This window comes from Halichoerus grypus, chromosome 4 (genome assembly GCF_964656455.1).
Source record: "Halichoerus grypus chromosome 4, mHalGry1.hap1.1, whole genome shotgun sequence".
Classification (NCBI taxonomy): domain Eukaryota; kingdom Metazoa; phylum Chordata; class Mammalia; order Carnivora; family Phocidae; genus Halichoerus; species Halichoerus grypus.
Window position 1 is genome coordinate 64,632,622 of NC_135715.1, and position 16,222 is coordinate 64,648,843.

A 16,222-nucleotide genomic window follows, 5' to 3' on the forward strand; every position below is an offset into this window, starting at 1 on the left:
TTGCTTGGACTTTTCTCTTAAGGACTTCAGAGTGCTTGTACAGTAGTCCCCCATTATCTGCAGTAGATACATTTTCAAGACCCCCAGTGGGTGCCGAAAACATGGATAGTACCAAAACCCTGTATATACTGTTTTTTTCCTCTACATACGTACTGTTAACCTTAAAAATAAAACTCAGTTATTTTACCAGCAAAAGCGGCTTATTTGGGAATAACAGAGAATTGCAATTTGGGCCAAACAAGCTATGACAAAACCATTGGCAAGTTCAACAAAAGAGAGGAATATTATTTTATGATGAAGGAGGAGGAAAGTGGAGAGGGTTGTTTTGAATGAAGTCCATTGGAGAAAAGCAAGAGTTCAGGCTGACGACAGCTTCTTGTTGGCTGAGTTTCAGGGGTGGTCGATTTCTTGTTGGAGATGCAGTGTACGTCTTTCCCTGCTGGGGCCTGTCACTGACGATTTTTTCCTATTGAGGATTCTTTTGCTGGGATCTGTAATTGACAATCTTCCTATAATTGACATTGAGCTTCCGGACTCTAGTTAGTCGTTTCTATTTTCACAATACCTACAATGAAGTTTCATTTGTGAATTAGACACAGTAAGAGATTAACAATAATTAATAAAATTGAACAGTGGTAACAGGTACACTATAATAAAAGTTAAGTAAATATGGTCTCTTAAAGTAAGTACAGGGTACTGTACTTACTCTTCTTGTAATGTGAGATGATAAAATGCCTAGGTGATGAGATGAAGTGAGGTGAATGACATAGGAGGTGTGATGTAGTGTTAGGCTACTCTTGACCTGACCATGTCAGGAAGATCATCTGCTTCTGGACTGTAGTTGACTGTAGTAACTGAAATCAGGGAAAGCAAAACCATGCATGAAGGGAGATTACTATAGCTTAAACCCCTATAGGATAAATGGAAAAACCATTTATTTCCTGATGCATTTGAAAACCATAGTTTTAATTTTTAACATGGAATTTTCTGGATGCTTTAAAAAGTGTTTGGTTTTTTGGGGGGGGGGGTTTGAAGTAATTTAGGTACAGAATGACAGAGCAGCAAGTAGTACTTCTGAACTAAAAATACGGGTATCTAATGTACTTCCATTACAGCTTTGGAATTCCTTACTGTGTTAGATAAAAATCCATGCATTTCTGGTTTTTGGTAAAGCTAGAACAAGTTAGAGAAGTTTTCTTAATATGTATATCTGATTATCACCAGTTTCTTGTTTATACTTTGTAATGCATTTAATGCTATTCTATACTGATGTGTAAGAAGAGTTAAATAAAAGTAGTATGTGCATTTGGATAGCTAACTATTAAGCAGAATCATGGATGTTTGAGATTACTTACATATTTGAGAGCCCGAAGTAATAGCAATTAAAAATTGTTTTTAAATAGATTTTTTTTAAGGGCAGGGATATTGGTTTGGTGTGGTTTTTATCCACCTATTTCCTCAATCCACAGAAGAATGCCTGACACATAGTGAATGTTCTAGAAGTGTTTATGGAATAAAGAAATTTAAATAATGTGAAAAGAGCTAATTCTTCTTTAATAGCTTCCAGGTGGTTCACTCATTTTTAACACTCTGCAGCAGCAACAACAGCAGCTCTCTCAGTTTACACCGCAGCAGCCTCAGCAACCTACAACTTCTAGTCCACAACAGCCAGGGGAGCAGGTATGTGCCTTCCAGCCTTCCATTTGCTTTGTATTACAGAATTGTAACTTTTTTTTTTTCCCCAAGCATATTTGGCATGGTTTTAGTTCAAACAGACAATTCCTGTTCTGCTTTTAATATCAGTAGTAGTGATAGTTATTGGGTGCCTATTTCAAATTCTTTTTCTCTTCCTATAGCCCATGCATTTTTTGCCCAGTCATCATCCTTCTGTTTGCAGTGTTTTGTCTCTGTTGGAACAGAGATGTCCCTATTATCATGAAGCTTAGGGCAAAGGGAAGATAGACACAAATAAATATTTGTATATTGTTAAACATAATGAAATTGAATAAGAAATGCAGTAAATTAAAGGAGAAGGAGGGCGCCTGGGTGGCTCAGTCGGTTAAGCGTCTGCCTTTGGCTCAGGTGATGATCTCAGGGTCCTGGGATCGAGCCCCGCGTCGGGCTCCCTGCTCAGTGGGGAGTCTGTTTCTCCCTCTCCCACTCCCACTCTCCCTGCTTGTGTTCTCTGTCTCTGTCAAATAAATTAAATAAATAAAGGAGAAGGAACTACAAGTTTTTCTGAACCTTTGCTACACTTTGGAATTATCTGGGAACTAACAACACTGATTCTTGGGTCTCACTCCCCAGAGTTTCTCAGTTCACAAAGATTCCCCAGTTAAGTCTTGTTTAGGTAAAGCTCATCCTCTAGTAGATTCTCAGGAAGGGCACATGCAAAACAGTTTTTCTTTATTCTTTAACACATGAAGGATTACTTGGCTGGATATAAAATTGTTTTGCACTTTTTTTTTTAATTGTAAAATACACGTAATACATAATTTGCCATCTTTGGTAAAATACATGTAATATATAATTTGCCATTTTCATCATTTTAAGTGTGCATGTTAAGTATATTTATATTGTTAGACAACGAGTCTCCACAGCATTTTCATCTTGCAAAACTGAAACTCTACCCATTAAACAGTAATTCCCTATTTCCCTCTCTCACTAGCCCTGACAACCATCATTCTTTCTGTTTCTCTGCATTTGACTACTCTAGGCAGTGCTTGTCTTTTTGTGACTGATTTACTTCACTTAGCATAATGTCCCCAAAGTTTTTCCATGTTCTAGTGTGTGTCAGAATTTCCTTACTTTTTAAGGCTGAATAATATTCCATTGTATGTATATACTACATTTTGTTTATTCATTCATGTCGATGGACATTTGGATTGCTTCCATCTTTTGGCTGTGATGAATAATGCTGCTATGAACATGGGTGTACAAACAGCTCTTCAGGTCCCTGCTTTTCAGTTCTTTTGGATAATACCCAGGAGTGGGATTTTTAATTTTTTGAAGGATCTGCATACTGTTTTCCATATGGGTATACCATTTTACATTCTCCCCAGCAGGGCACAAGGGTTTCTGTTTCTCCATATTCCTGACAAGTTTTGACACTTGTTATTTTCTGGAGCTTACCATCCTCATGAATGTAAGGTGATAGCTCATTGTGATTTGCGTTTCCCTAATTAATGCTTTTGAACATCTTTTCATAAATTTGCTGGTTGTTTATATATCTTCTTTGGAGAAATGTCTACTCAGGTCCTTTTGCCCGTTTTTTTAAATCAATATCCAGGGAAATCCTCTCAAGATAAGGGTCTTGTAACTTTTGAAATGTTTGACTTATGTTATTTACTAAAATGTTATTTCAAACACTGTTTTAGGTGGTAGCAAAGGATGTCTTTTTCCGAGTGAAAGTTTTTAGTTTTGATGAAGTCTGGGTTATCACTTTCTTTCTTTTATGTATCATGCCTTATGTGTTGTCTAGGAATGCCTCACCTAGCCCTGTGGCCCAGAGATTTTCTCCTTGTTGTCTTCTAACAATTTTGTAGCTTTTCATTTACATCTGTGATCCATTTCCAATTAATTTTTGTATAAGGTGTTAAGGCTTAGGTCAAGGTTTATTGGCAGGGGGCGAAAGGGATCGTTGTTAAGTTGCTACAGCACTAGTTGTTGAAAAAGCCAACCTTAATCAGTTGAGTTACTTTTGCACCTTTGTCAAGATGTATTTCCATGGCTCTCCATGTTCTCTATTCTCTTCCACCTATCTGTGTATCTATCCCTGTGTTGGTACCACACTGTCTTGATTAGTGTAGACTATATAGTAAGTCTTAAAATCAGGCAGTGTGATTCCTGTCATTTTATTTTTCAAAACTGTTTAGCTGTTCTAGATCTTTTTCTTTTCCATCTAAATTTTAGAATCATCTTGTCTATAGATATAGAGGAAAAAAAGAACCTGTTAGGATTTTTAGAGGAATTGAGTTGAACCTGTAGGTCAGTTTGAAAGTGACTTTACCATCTTTACTATGTGAAATTTTCAGTCCATGAACACTTTGTTACTTTTTTTTTTTTTAAGGTTTTATTTATTTGAGAGAGAGCAGGAGGGGGGGGAGGGTCAGAGGGAGAAGCAGGCTCCCCACCGAGCAGGGAGCCTGATGTGGGACCCGATCCTGGGACTCCAGGATCATGACATGAGCCGAAGGCAGTCACTTAACCAACTAGCCACCCAGGTGCCCACTTTGTTACTCTTTTTACAAGACCTAATCTAATGTTGGTATTTTTCCTCATACCAGGGGGAAAAAAAATTTCACCAACTCAAAATTGTTTTTCTTTTTGTACAGTCATGTATTTTTTTTTTATTCAGGGTTCTGAACAAGGTTCAACCAGTCAAGAACAGGCCTTATCTGCTCAGCACGCTGCTGTTATTAACCTTGCTGGAGTAGGAAGTTTTATGCAATCACAGGCAGCTGGTTGGTATCTTTATACCTTCATATGTTGAATTTACTAAAAATAACTGATCACATAGGGATCTCAATATTTTAATTATTTCTTTTCCTTCTCTTAGGAGCAGTAACTGAGGAAAAAATATGGTTCTGTTTAATGCATGAACTATTAAGTTGGTTGATGGCCCTGAGATTTTTTTTGTTAATTTGACAGTTGATTAAAAATGTTTTCACCTACATATATTAATAGCAGTTGGGTTTTCCTCACATTACAGTTGGTAAAATTTTATACAGTTATCCAACTTACTAGGAAGCTACCAAAGCTGTTAAATCTTAGTTCTCCTGGGTTATTGAGACTGCATTTTTCTTGATTGCATGTCTTTGGTCTCATTGTAGTAGCTTGCAATTGCATGGAAATCAAGACTTAATGGTCAGCATAACTTTTATAAGCCACTTTTATCATTTGTCAAAAAAATGAGATTATACTAAATGACTGCTCATCACTTCCAGCAGTAAATGGTGAACCAAAGATTTACCATTAATGAAGATACCTTGTCACTTAAAGACAGTAATTATAACTTTACATTTAATTAAAGTCACTAAGCCACATGTATAAGTAAGCTATGATAGAGTTTGAGGATTGAGTGAACAAACAGTGTCAACACTTTGAATTATCACTGGGCTTACTGTCATAGCTCTACAACTCCCAGTGTCTGAATTTAGAATAAGCAGGGTCTTACATAATGCCGTACTTTGAGCTTATGAATTTCCAAATGGAAATTTGTGATCATAAACCTTTACACTCAAGTTAAAAATCTCCTAAAGTGGCTGTTGTACATTTTAGTGGAAAGAATTCTAGGCTGAAAAATCATGAGAATGTTTCTAGCTCTAGACCTGTCAATAATTACTTTTGAGTGAATCACTCAGACCATCTTGGCCTGGAATTTTTTCATCTGTACATTGAGAGGGTTAAACTGATTACTCTGGCCCCCCTCAGCTTGAAAAGAAATAGAATATTGAAGTCTCAGTTCACCACCATTGTTGGCTAGTAGTGTAGTCTGAAACTCATTGCAGCATCTTTCGTTTAAAGCATTTGTCCATCAGTTTTGTCATAATGGGAGTTTGGACTTCTCCCCCTCCCTTTCCTACTTCATTGATTAGATTTTAAAACAACATACTGTATTTTACATTTTTGCAAGAAAGCCTTCTCAACAAAACAGCACTAGTATCAAATTTCATTGTGATGGAAGAAAAGGGATATAGTGCTTTGGCACCCGGGCACTCCCTTCCCTTTCATATCCAGGAGGTTCTGTAATCAGTGGTACCCTCAACTAACAGGAGACTATACTAAATTTATTCTGAAATGTCTGTGATTTGATACTTAAGATTAATCATACTGATAACTTTTCTATTATTTCATTTTCTGTGTTGTCCTTTTCTAACCCTGGTAGCCTTCAAACTTTTTGACTGGCCTGCTTTCCCCTTCTCCTCTCTGTAGTGTTGTCTCAGCTTGGCTCTGCCGAGAACAGACCTGAGCAAAGCCTTCCTCAGCAGAGATTCCAGCTCTCCTCTGCCTTTCAACAGCAGCAGCAACAGATACAAGTAATCCAGCAACTTCACTCTGATTACATTTTTAAAGATACTCTGCTCCAAAAGTACTTCAGCATACCTTACTCTAGTTTTATTTTACTGTCTTTTAAGACTATACAATAGTAGGTAAATAATTTAGCAAATTTTACTTAAAAGTCTGACATTTTAGCCAGTCAACTTGGAGCACTGAACATATCTTGTACATTTAAGCCATACTCTTCCTAATTTAAAATCTTTCATGAAGTGCTGGTGGCACATTAACATACATTTTGTAGTTTCCAGTATTTTTTGAAACAGAGACAGTTGTAAGTGCCAATGGTTAACTTTTTGATAATGTACTGCAGAGAAAGGCAAGTATACCAGTGTTCCTATTAGTAAATGTCCTATCTGTTTTAGAAAAATGTTATTCCATGATTGTAGGAAGTCTGCATATTATAGTTGACTATCTTTGGTATGCAGGGTGGTTTTATATTGCTATAAACTATCATACAACAAAATAGTAACTGAAGTTGCTGAGTTACTACAGTATAGACTGGCAGGGCAGAGTAACAAATATTTTTGAAGTTTCCAAGAACGCATTTTTAAAGCCCTCAGCAGCAGGCTTCTGTGCCACTGGTGCTGTTTGACTGTGCATTGTCTCAGTGTGATATAGTCCCTTTTTGTTATCTTGGTGCTTTCTCCCTTTCAGTTTTGTTGTTTTCATCTCTCAGGAAAAGCACCTTTCCATACTTGCCTACATTTAACATAACTTGACTTTTTTTTCCCCTCCCTTTTGCAGCAGTTGCGATTCTTGCAGCATCAAATGGCTATGGCAGCAGCAGCAGCACAAACAGCTCAGCTACATCGTCATCGGCATACAGGCAGCCAGTCAAAAAGTAAAATGAAGAGAGGCACGCCAACCACTCCAAAATTCTGAGTCTTGCTTTTCTTTTTTTTTTCTCTTTTTTAAAACCGTAAGAGCATTGAATCAAAGGATTCTGAGTTTCTACTTCATTTTTTGGTTTTGTTTTTTTAAATGTGTCAGTATTTTACATTGCTAGATGTACAAACTTTATACAAAAGCACAACCCTATGATTTTTAATTAAAAACAGGGAAATGGTTTAACGAACCATTAGGGTTGGTTTGCCTAAGTCATTGCTTTTTAAAAATGGTTTCACTGTACATACTACATATGGAAGTGACCTAAGAAATACTAGAAACATCTTTCTGAAGAATGTAGTTTGATATTTATTTAGTATAAAAGGTTTGTGCACAGTGTAACAAATACAGTTTTTACAAATCCGTTTTGAAAATGTGGTGGTTTATTTGGGTTTCATACTCTTAATTACTTCGTCCATCAGTTTTTTTACTTCTTTGTGTCTGGTAACTGCTCGACTCATACAGTCCTGAAGTTTAGCTCCAGTCAGCCCACTTCCACCTGAAAAATTATTGTGACAACACTTTAAATGTCTATTATTTTACTTGTTAAAAAAAAAAATCAACATCAAGTTATAATACAAAAAATTCAATAATGTAAGCCAGTGAGACTGTTTCAAGATTTGCAGATTCTGTTTTAACAGGCCCTGCAAGTGACTCTGATGCATACCATAAGTTTAAGAACCACTGGCAGACAATATAAAAAAGTGAGGAATTTGAGATAACAAAGAAACTGCAGTAAACCGTAAAACCTCTCACATTCCATTTGGCCCTCTCTAATACAAAGAAGCTCACACTAAGTTTTTATTTTACATGTTTAGGGTTAAAATGGAAGGAACATGCCTGGTTTGTGAAGACAACATAGCTTGCCTTCCTCATCCATTACTACTGTTAAGGTTCCAGTTGCCAGATGTTCCTCCTCTCCAGTAGGGTCAACTATGAGCAGAGTGCTATTTAAAATACAAGAAAAATATAAATTATCAATCCATGGAACAGTACTGATGTCAGATTTAAGCCCTAGGACAGAACTGGTGGGAAACCAGAAAAGTTAATAGCAACCTAACATTCTACTACTTGTAAGAATCTTTACCTTTCAAATTTATGAATATATTAAAGAAGGTAGCCTAAGGTAAATCTTCTGTGAAATAATTAACATTACACAGGAATAAGAAAACCAAGAAACAGAACACAAAATTCATCATCCAAATCAGGATGGTTTTGAAAGTATGAGGCTTAGCTAATAATTCTGCAGGGACAACAGTTATAAACCTAGGTGTCCAGGGCAAACTAGGATGTACGGTCACTGTGGGCATTTCCTGAAAAGTTAGAAAGCTGAGTAACAATCCATTACCTTAATTACATAATTTTTTTATACATCTGATTAACTTACTCATCAAATACAGCAAAGGAAGTTGCAACTGGATGAGTTCTAATATTCAAATAACTTTTCTTCTTTAAATTAACTTCTGCTAAACCAGTTTCTTCATTTATAGTAACTTCTGGCAGCTGTACTAGAAAAAGGCAAATATGTGAAGTAAGTCACTGTAACAAATACAGGTTTCTATGCTTTATTAATTCACTTTTCCCTCTTTAAATTGTTTAGAAGTATTTTTTTTTTAAATTAGGATAATTGGGGCGCCTGGGTGGCTCAGTCGGTTAAGCGGCTGCCTTCAGCTCAGGTCGTGATCCCAGGGTCCTGGGATCGAGTCCCACGTCCGGCTCCCTGCTCAGCGGAGAGCCTGCTTCTCCCTCTCCCTCTGCCTGCCACTCTGCCTACTTGTGCTCTCTGTCAAATAAATAAATAAAATATTTTTTTAAATATAAAAATTAGGATAATTAAGGTAAATTTAGTGGAAATAAACATTTTTTTTAATTTAGAAACTCATGAATGATCACTTAATATTAACAGAAACCTTTAAAAAGTTTGATAAAGTTTAACAAAACTGAATATTCTGACAGAAGGAATGGTGCCTTTTATTAAGGTTGCTTACCATTTTTTAAAGCTGCTAACAAGGCAAATGTACAAGCATCCAAGATGTTCCCATCATAGTCGAGGCAAATGATATCACAGTACAGAACCCAAGAAAGCTAAAACAGAATTTACACGAAGTGTAAATTAAAGGCCTTCTGGTGGGTAGAGCATGGTATTTGTTTCAACTCACAAACCACAGAATCCTTGGTTAGACAAGCATGATGATCTTCAAGGCTCAAAAACTTAAAAAAAACTCTATAAAGTATATAACCAACAAAGTAGACAGGTTTGGTTTAAAAAAAAAAAAAAGCTGGCTTTTAACTACCAAGCTGACAAGTGACATCTGGATTTCCATTGAGAGCTACAGATATAGAAGGAATTTGCATTCCTGCTAAGTTAGCAGATGAAAGAAATGCTTTTGGAAGTCCTAAATGAAGTCCAAAACATACTTTCCCACAGAAACCTTAATATATGAAATAGCTAGGCTTTACAATGCTAATAAATCTGTATATAATCGAATAAGAAAAGCCTCTAGGTCCTCGTCAACTTAGTTCTAAATTTTAGACTTAAAATGTATAGTGTGGATTTACCCTAAACACATCAGCTGATCAGATACTAATCTATATGGAATAAACAACTGAATTATTTGTTGGAAACAGGAAAAAAGTTACCTCAGCTTAAAAAGTAGCTCCCAATTAGGTAATAAAATAAATTACTCAAAACTTTTTTTTATGAAATACATGGTTTATTTAGATAGTTACAGAGTAAGCTAGATTTTCTAAAAAATAAATTCCATCTTAAGACACTCATATTTAAGGCCACTGGTTTATTATTTTAACTTCCCTGTTCTCTTCCCCTAAAAAACAATTCAGAATTAATAAAACCTCATAGTTTCTTTATTCATCTTACCTTTCCTGTAGAAATGCATAAGTCCTCTTTCTGAATTATCTGTGAACTTGATTTAATAATAAAGCACAATAAATTAAATGTCAAAAACTATCTGAAAATGAATGATAGATGTTATCAGGATGATCTTACTTTTCAATGACATCTGCAATGAACTGGCTAGCCACTTGGGCCTCTTCTCCAGGAGGTCCAGACCGAAATCTCGATGAACACAGAGGTGGTAGATCCACATTAGGAACTGAAAGAAACACTCTGCAGCTATGAACTAAACTTCACATCTGGTTTATGGAAGTTTCATTCTCAATCCACTGCAAAGGTGACTGTAGCCATAGATAGGATTTGCCAAGTGGAAAGCACTGTAATACACCAATTATTTCTTTTCTGGTCTTTGTAATACTCTCAGGCTTAGATAAAATCTATTTCCAACTTTTTTTTTTTCACACAAATACCAAAAATATAAAAAGCATCTATTAAGGAAGGCTTCAATCCCCAAATCCTTCAGAAAAAAATAAGATTTCTTCCAATATACCTCAATCTGTAACAGCAGATAGCCTTTGTACTCATACCCAACTGATTTTTTAAAATTTAAAAAAAAATTTTTTTTAAATGTTGGTACCTACCATACAGAAATTTTTTTAAAATGTTGGTACCTACCATAAAGAAAAGATGGTCCAAGGCAAGAAGAAAATTGCATAGTGGTATAAATGAATATTTATGGAAACAAAAGTCTGTGATTACAACCCTTTCCTAAGAGATTCTGTTTTCTTGGTTGATGATATCTGAATGCATAAACAACTGATCAAAGCTGAAAATGTTACAAAATTCTCTTTATCTTGCTTATTAAGCTATCTTCTAACTAAACTTTTCAGGAATCTGCTTCATTCCAATATATTTCTGAATCTTTACATTTTCTTCAACTCAGCTACTAGGACAGGACTACAATATTATCATTAAATGTGTTATTAAAGTATTTGTATTAAAATTTAAAAAACCATTCAACTTACCAACATATCCTTTATCAGGGGCATCTGTGGGTGGTGCTGCAAATTCCTAAAGAAGCAAACAAATGTTTCAAAGAAGCTATTCGATAATTGTGAAGACAGCTTAGCAATCAGTTATAGAAACCTGCAGCAAAGACCATCTTAGCCATGTACTGTGCTTAGTAGGGTAGGGAGTCCTACTGGGCTATAAGGACACTGGCACAAATCCTCATATTAGGTCTGCAAGGTTAAAAAGGCAGCATAGCTTAGTTGCCTACATTCTAGTGCTACTAACCAAAATTATATGGGGCTCTTTTAAAAAATACAGCAGTTGGTTTTCTTCCTCTCATTTAGTAGCAAAGAATCTGAATTTAAACCCAAGGTGATCCTTACACAGCCAGACTTAGGAAGTGATAAAGTGGTAAGAGCAAAAGCCTGGGACTCACTGACCTGGTTTGAATGTCAGACCCACACTTTTTGGCTGAAGGACTTTAGTCAAATCATAGAACCTCTTACCATTCAACTTTCTCATCTGCAAAATGAGAACTTAATATGACCTACTTTTAAGGGATTCTTAATGAGGGTCAAATGAGATACTGTTAATGTCCTCAGCATAAAAGGTGGCACAATTAAGTGCTCAGATCATATTGTGAGATATCACCCCAGCTTTATCACCCTGAGGAAGAATCTCAACTTAGGTTACTTTAAGTAATTCACAGTGCAACACAGTGAAAAAAGCACAAGCTTTGGAGTCAAAGTTATATCTAAGTTCTAGTTATGTTCCTGGACAAGTTACTGAACCTCATGTAAAACAAGACAGAAATTATACTTCAACTGATTGTTCTCATGATTAAACTGGTAATTCTGTAATAAAGCATCTAATTTAAGGTACCTGGAACATAAAAGGTACTCAGTAAACAGTGGCTCTTATTCCCTCAAGCTTTTCTCGGGAGCAGTCTTAATTTTCTACATTATTTGCACAGATTAAATGCTATCACTGGATAAAAGGATGTCACCAAAAATCTCCTCAATAACAACCAAATTCTTAAAAAATTAAAGGTAGTGAGGATTTTTAAAATGGTTTCATTTCAGCCCATTTGATGCATGTTCATAAATTAAGAGTCACTGGACTTGGGTCATATTAGGAAATGAAGGATACTAAAAAACTGACACCTGACTGCCTAATCAACAGAAATATAGGTGTAAATTACAATCTAATAAGAACATGAAGCTAATTTGGTAATTCGAATCTCAGTAACATATTAAACCTACCGCCTTAATTCCACAAATTACTGTAGTATTTCCCAGCTTCACTAAAGCGGAACCATCTGCAGTACTAATTGAACCTGAAAAGATAATAAAATGAAAAAGTCCACGGAAAGTTTTCATTTTCTACATAAAATTTTATGTTGCTATATATCTCAGTTGCTTATGAAAATTTATTCCTAGCTCAAGTCTTTTTTAAATGATGTAACTATTTTAAAATTAGTGTTTTAGGAATTATTCACCTATTCTTGAATTTGAATCATTTGCATTCGGTCACAGAACTGTCCTACAGAAAAAAATCTCTTGACACAAAATCACTGGATTCCCTTAGGTATGGTAGAATTTTGCTCAAATATTGTTTAAATGGCTCAGGCTAAAACTCAAGAATGTCATACAGGTTAAACTGGAAAATTTTGTGTTTGCAACAGAAAGTTTAGTAAGTGTAAGATATAAGAAAACCATGTCTTGGAGGTTTTGAAGGAAGAAAGGAAGGAAAACACTTTACAGTTACTTTAACATTTAAAAAGAACATGACAACTGAAACAATAGTGAGTTTAAAAAACATCGCAAATAAAATACATGAAAAAACAAGAGAAAGTCTGAAGCAACTTCAGCATTCTATTTTAGAACTCAAAACATCCTTACCTATGTTGACAGTTGTGGTTCTGAATTCACCAAGTTCTCTTCCATCAGGACGGCAGTTCTCTTTCTAAATAAATTTACATGAAAGTAAATTACATCTACATTTATATTTTACACACACCAGGGAAAACACATTAAACCTCGTTAATTCATATAATTTGAAAAGCACATGATACTGTTATCAAAAGGTACAACCTGTACATAACCACCTTTACTCACCAAAAATCTCCTGTAATACTCCAGAGGTTCCACAGTTCTGAAACATGTTAAAAATATATCCGAGGTAAGTTAATGAATCTTAACATAAATCCAAAAACTGGCAAAGATCTTAGGAGTGTGATGATGCAGCATAAATCTCCCCAACCTGAAACTAAGTTTCTTCCATGAATTCTGAAAGTTTATGTTGCCACATATAACTACTAAAAAGAGGTACCCTTGCAGCAATAATCACACTCAACTGCTGTCCTTAACTCTACCTTAAACAATTACAGGTTGGAGCCCAAAGCCTTTGGGCATCTTTAAAAGAATTAATCCAGTTGCTAAAATAATAATGTCACTTTCGCTCTGAAGCAGGGATTCCTAAGATGAAAAAATTACATCTTTATTTTCACTATCCTGTAACTGAAATTTAGCATATTCTTCAATTATGATTGTAGGCAATAAACCTTTATAAAATATTAGTACCTGCAACTTTAACAACCACAGAGATTAAATGTTTCCGTTTTTACTTAATAGTTGTCGAAGCTTACGTGCAGACTCGTACTCGTTACTTTGGAATTCCAGGAGTTTGAACAGTTACAGACTCCCCACTAGAGTTTAACGATGTTGTTCAAAGAGCACGTATACGTCACTGTATCAAGAACTCGGAGTTTATACAAAAAGAAAGATAACTGCGTCAATACAATTGTTTTCCTTTGAAATCTTATGTATTTTATCCATTTAAAAACTTGACTCTGAGAACAAAAATCTACAGGCTTCACCAGAGTGGCACAAAAAAGGCTTAAGTAAAACCTTCCGAAGAAGGCACAACCCTTTTAGAAATAAATCACGGAGGAGAGGAAGCACAAGGTGGCCTGGGGGTTCTGATACAACACTTTTTAAAAAGATTACAACGGTGTCCCCTGGGGCCGCACGTCCACGACACCAGGCCACGGGCGCTTGCCGCGGGTACTGGACTCTGTACACAGTCCCTTCCATCTCCCCTCTCACTGCGGAGAAAAAGCCCCCTTTCCTTTCACTACGACCACCTCCAGGTCCTTCCGCCCGTCGCCTGCTTCCATGAGGGAAAGAAATGGGAATCTGGCAGGGTGGCCTCCAGGTGAGAAATATCCCAGCGAAGGGTTAAAGAAAGCCTCCAACCACCAGAGTACAAACACGAGCCCGCCCGCCGCCGACACTCACTTGAACCCGGCCGCCATCTTCCCGCCCGCGCGCGTGCGCCTCCGGGCCGCGCGCCTACGCCGCCTCCAAACTTTCGACAGGGACGCCCGCGCCCTCTTCCCGCTGCTTCAGACGCAGAGGGCTGGGCGCGGGGAGGCTGGTTCCCGGCCCACCTTTGCTCCGACGGTCTCTAGCCCCGCACGCCTCTAGGCTTCTTTGCCTTGGATGCGTTTTGACGAATCTGCTATTGGGAAAGAGAGTGTGTCTCTTGAGAAACAGTCTGGTAGTTCAGGAGTTTAAGAGAAAACCGACCTTATTGCCAAGAATTGAGTATTGAGTGTGGAGCATTATTCCAAAGTTTCCGCGTCCTTTTCCCGCCTCCATCTTAGGCTGGGCCCTGGGCTTGCCTCCTCCCAAGTAAAGGACTCCCTGCTCAGTCACTGGAGAATTACGTAAACTTTCTGTGTGCTCATTATCCGCACCAGGTTACACTTTGCAGGTGCCCGGAGCGGGCTCCAAAGGAGCCGCTTGTGTTGTAGGCTGTGTTGTGGCTCAAGGCCTCCCCACCTTCCTCCTAGGTAGGGTTGCCAGACAGAATACAGGACATCCAATTAAATTTGAATGTCAGATAAACAAAGTAATTTTTTTTTCCTATGAGTATACGCCAAATAGTACATGTTATTAGTTGTTACCAGGGGCTGGGGGCAGCGAAGAATGTTTTAGAAATAGATAATGGTGATGGATGCAGAAAAATGTGAATATAATTAGTACCACTGTGCACTGTACATTTAAAATGGTTAAAATGGTAAATTTTATGTTGTATCACAGTTTTTAAAAACTCGTGTAATATACCAAAACCTTTTAAATGGGTGGGTTGTATGGTGTGTGAATTCTATTTTAACAAGGCTGTCAAAAAACTGTCTACTGCTTACCTGAAGTTCAAATTAAGTGGACATTCTGTATTTTTACTTGCTGATTCGGTCAACCCTACAGTGGAACGCAACGCCTTGCCGCGAGGGGGCGGTGTGGGCGGCGGGCGCCCGGCCGGCGCTGCCCCTCTGCCGGCGGGAGGCGGGGCTGAGCGGCCGCGCTTCCGCGTGTGTGTAGGTGCTGGCTAGGGCGGGCGGCGACCTGGGCATGGAGGATGAGTTGGCTCCTGCTGCAGCTGGCGGTGCTCGGCGTGGCGCTGGCGGCCGCAGCCCTGATACTGGTGAGGAGAGGGATGGGGGACCGACGCGGGCCTGGGCTCCCTGCGGTCTTGGAGATTCGGCCGCCACGCATCCTCTCCTCTGCACAGCCCACTCTTCGACGTATCCCTTTGCACCACCCTTCTCCCAAGCCTTGACCCCAGGATTTCGTCTCCTAGAATTTCACACCCCCTTTCTTCCCTTTGTTTTTATTTCGGAGCTTTACCTCCCTCTGTGCCCAGACCCTTGTACTTTTGTTCACTGTGGGACGTGCTCACCCAGTCTCCACTCGTCCCATGGTCCCCGGACCTCTGTCCACCCGCCCTGTCAGTCCCGGCTTCCTGTCAGTCTCCAAGACTTCCTCCCGGATCTGCAGCCTATGCAGCTCCACCCGGGAAGGTCTTGAGCTCCCAGGATGTGTGTGCTCCCCAGACTCATCCTTTTCCTGATGTGGTTAAGCAGATAGAAGGTGGTGACAGAGCATTGACGAGAACCATCTGTTACAGATCGGAATAAATCAGTGGATCCAGAAGATCAGTAGCGACACAGTAAGACCAAGACACACAGGCCTAGTGTTACCATATGTCGGAGTCGTTACGTCCCAAAATTAAACATCCTATATTCGCTGCCTCTAAAGGAGGCAGTACAATAGAATTCAAACTCGGATTTTCTTTGCCATTACTCTGGAAATAGAAACATTGTAAACACTTGCTGATCCATTAGTAATAGACAGTTTGCCAAGTGAGCTTTCTCCCATATAATTTGGAAATAGCCTGCCATCCAGTTCGTACATGGAGAGGTTTCAGCTTCCTCGACACCCAGATGGGCCACCTAGATAGCACTGCTAGGAAGGCCATTCTTCCATCTTGCCAGGTTTGCAAACTCACAGTGTAGAAGCAATTTAATAGAGAAAAACCAGTGTGTCCTGACTTCTTCAGTGATTTGTA

The 16,222-nt window shown here is 38.1% G+C and overlaps 3 protein-coding genes across 17 annotated transcripts in view; 2 read left to right on the forward strand and 1 right to left on the reverse strand.

The window, feature by feature from the left end:
• The window catches only part of SUPT20H (SPT20 homolog, SAGA complex component), a 37,724-nt gene extending 30,405 nt beyond the window's left edge, over window positions 1-7,319 (forward strand). For 9 of the 14 annotated variants that reach the window (XM_078070428.1, XM_036066907.2, XM_036066908.2 and 6 more), the window contains 4 exons: window positions 1,561-1,680; window positions 4,358-4,463; window positions 5,935-6,038; window positions 6,805-7,319. In XM_078070428.1, coding sequence (XP_077926554.1) covers window positions 1,561-1,680; window positions 4,358-4,463; window positions 5,935-6,038; window positions 6,805-6,942 — 468 coding nt within the window. In that variant the 3' untranslated portion in view covers window positions 6,943-7,319. The remainder of the gene's footprint in view (window positions 1-1,560; window positions 1,681-4,357; window positions 4,464-5,934; window positions 6,039-6,804) is intronic. The other 5 variants (XM_036066913.2, XM_036066920.2, XM_036066914.2 and 2 more) reach the window with 2 other exon arrangements.
• On the reverse strand, window positions 7,231-14,504 carry EXOSC8 (exosome component 8). Its single transcript, XM_036066924.2, has 11 exons — window positions 14,110-14,504; window positions 12,928-12,964; window positions 12,712-12,775; window positions 12,073-12,146; window positions 10,825-10,870; window positions 9,953-10,058; window positions 9,824-9,869; window positions 8,934-9,030; window positions 8,333-8,453; window positions 7,786-7,892; window positions 7,231-7,444 (listed from the first exon to the last, which is right to left on the reverse strand). The coding sequence occupies exons 1-11, from the start codon at window positions 14,124-14,126 to the stop codon at window positions 7,329-7,331; spliced, it is 831 nt and encodes a 276-aa protein (XP_035922817.1). The 5' UTR covers window positions 14,127-14,504; the 3' UTR covers window positions 7,231-7,328.
• A 637-nt stretch (window positions 14,505-15,141) lies between these two features.
• Window positions 15,142-16,222, forward strand: part of ALG5 (ALG5 dolichyl-phosphate beta-glucosyltransferase) — a 37,310-nt gene continuing 36,229 nt past the window's right edge. For both annotated transcript variants that reach the window (XM_036066923.1, XM_078070430.1), the window contains exon 1: window positions 15,142-15,298. In XM_036066923.1, the coding sequence (XP_035922816.1) occupies window positions 15,233-15,298 (66 nt within the window). In that variant the 5' untranslated portion in view covers window positions 15,142-15,232. The remainder of the gene's footprint in view (window positions 15,299-16,222) is intronic.

Bases quoted from the DNA above. Each gene is read 5' to 3' on its own strand.
- EXOSC8 (XM_036066924.2), bottom strand. The intron at 10,059-10,824 runs GTAAGTTGAATG...TGTTTCTTTCAG, and splicing joins CCCTGATAAAGGATATGTTG to TTCCTAATGTGGATCTACCA. The intron at 7,445-7,785 runs GCATGTTCCTTC...ATAATTTTTCAG, and splicing joins ATGTTGTCTTCACAAACCAG to GTGGAAGTGGGCTGACTGGA.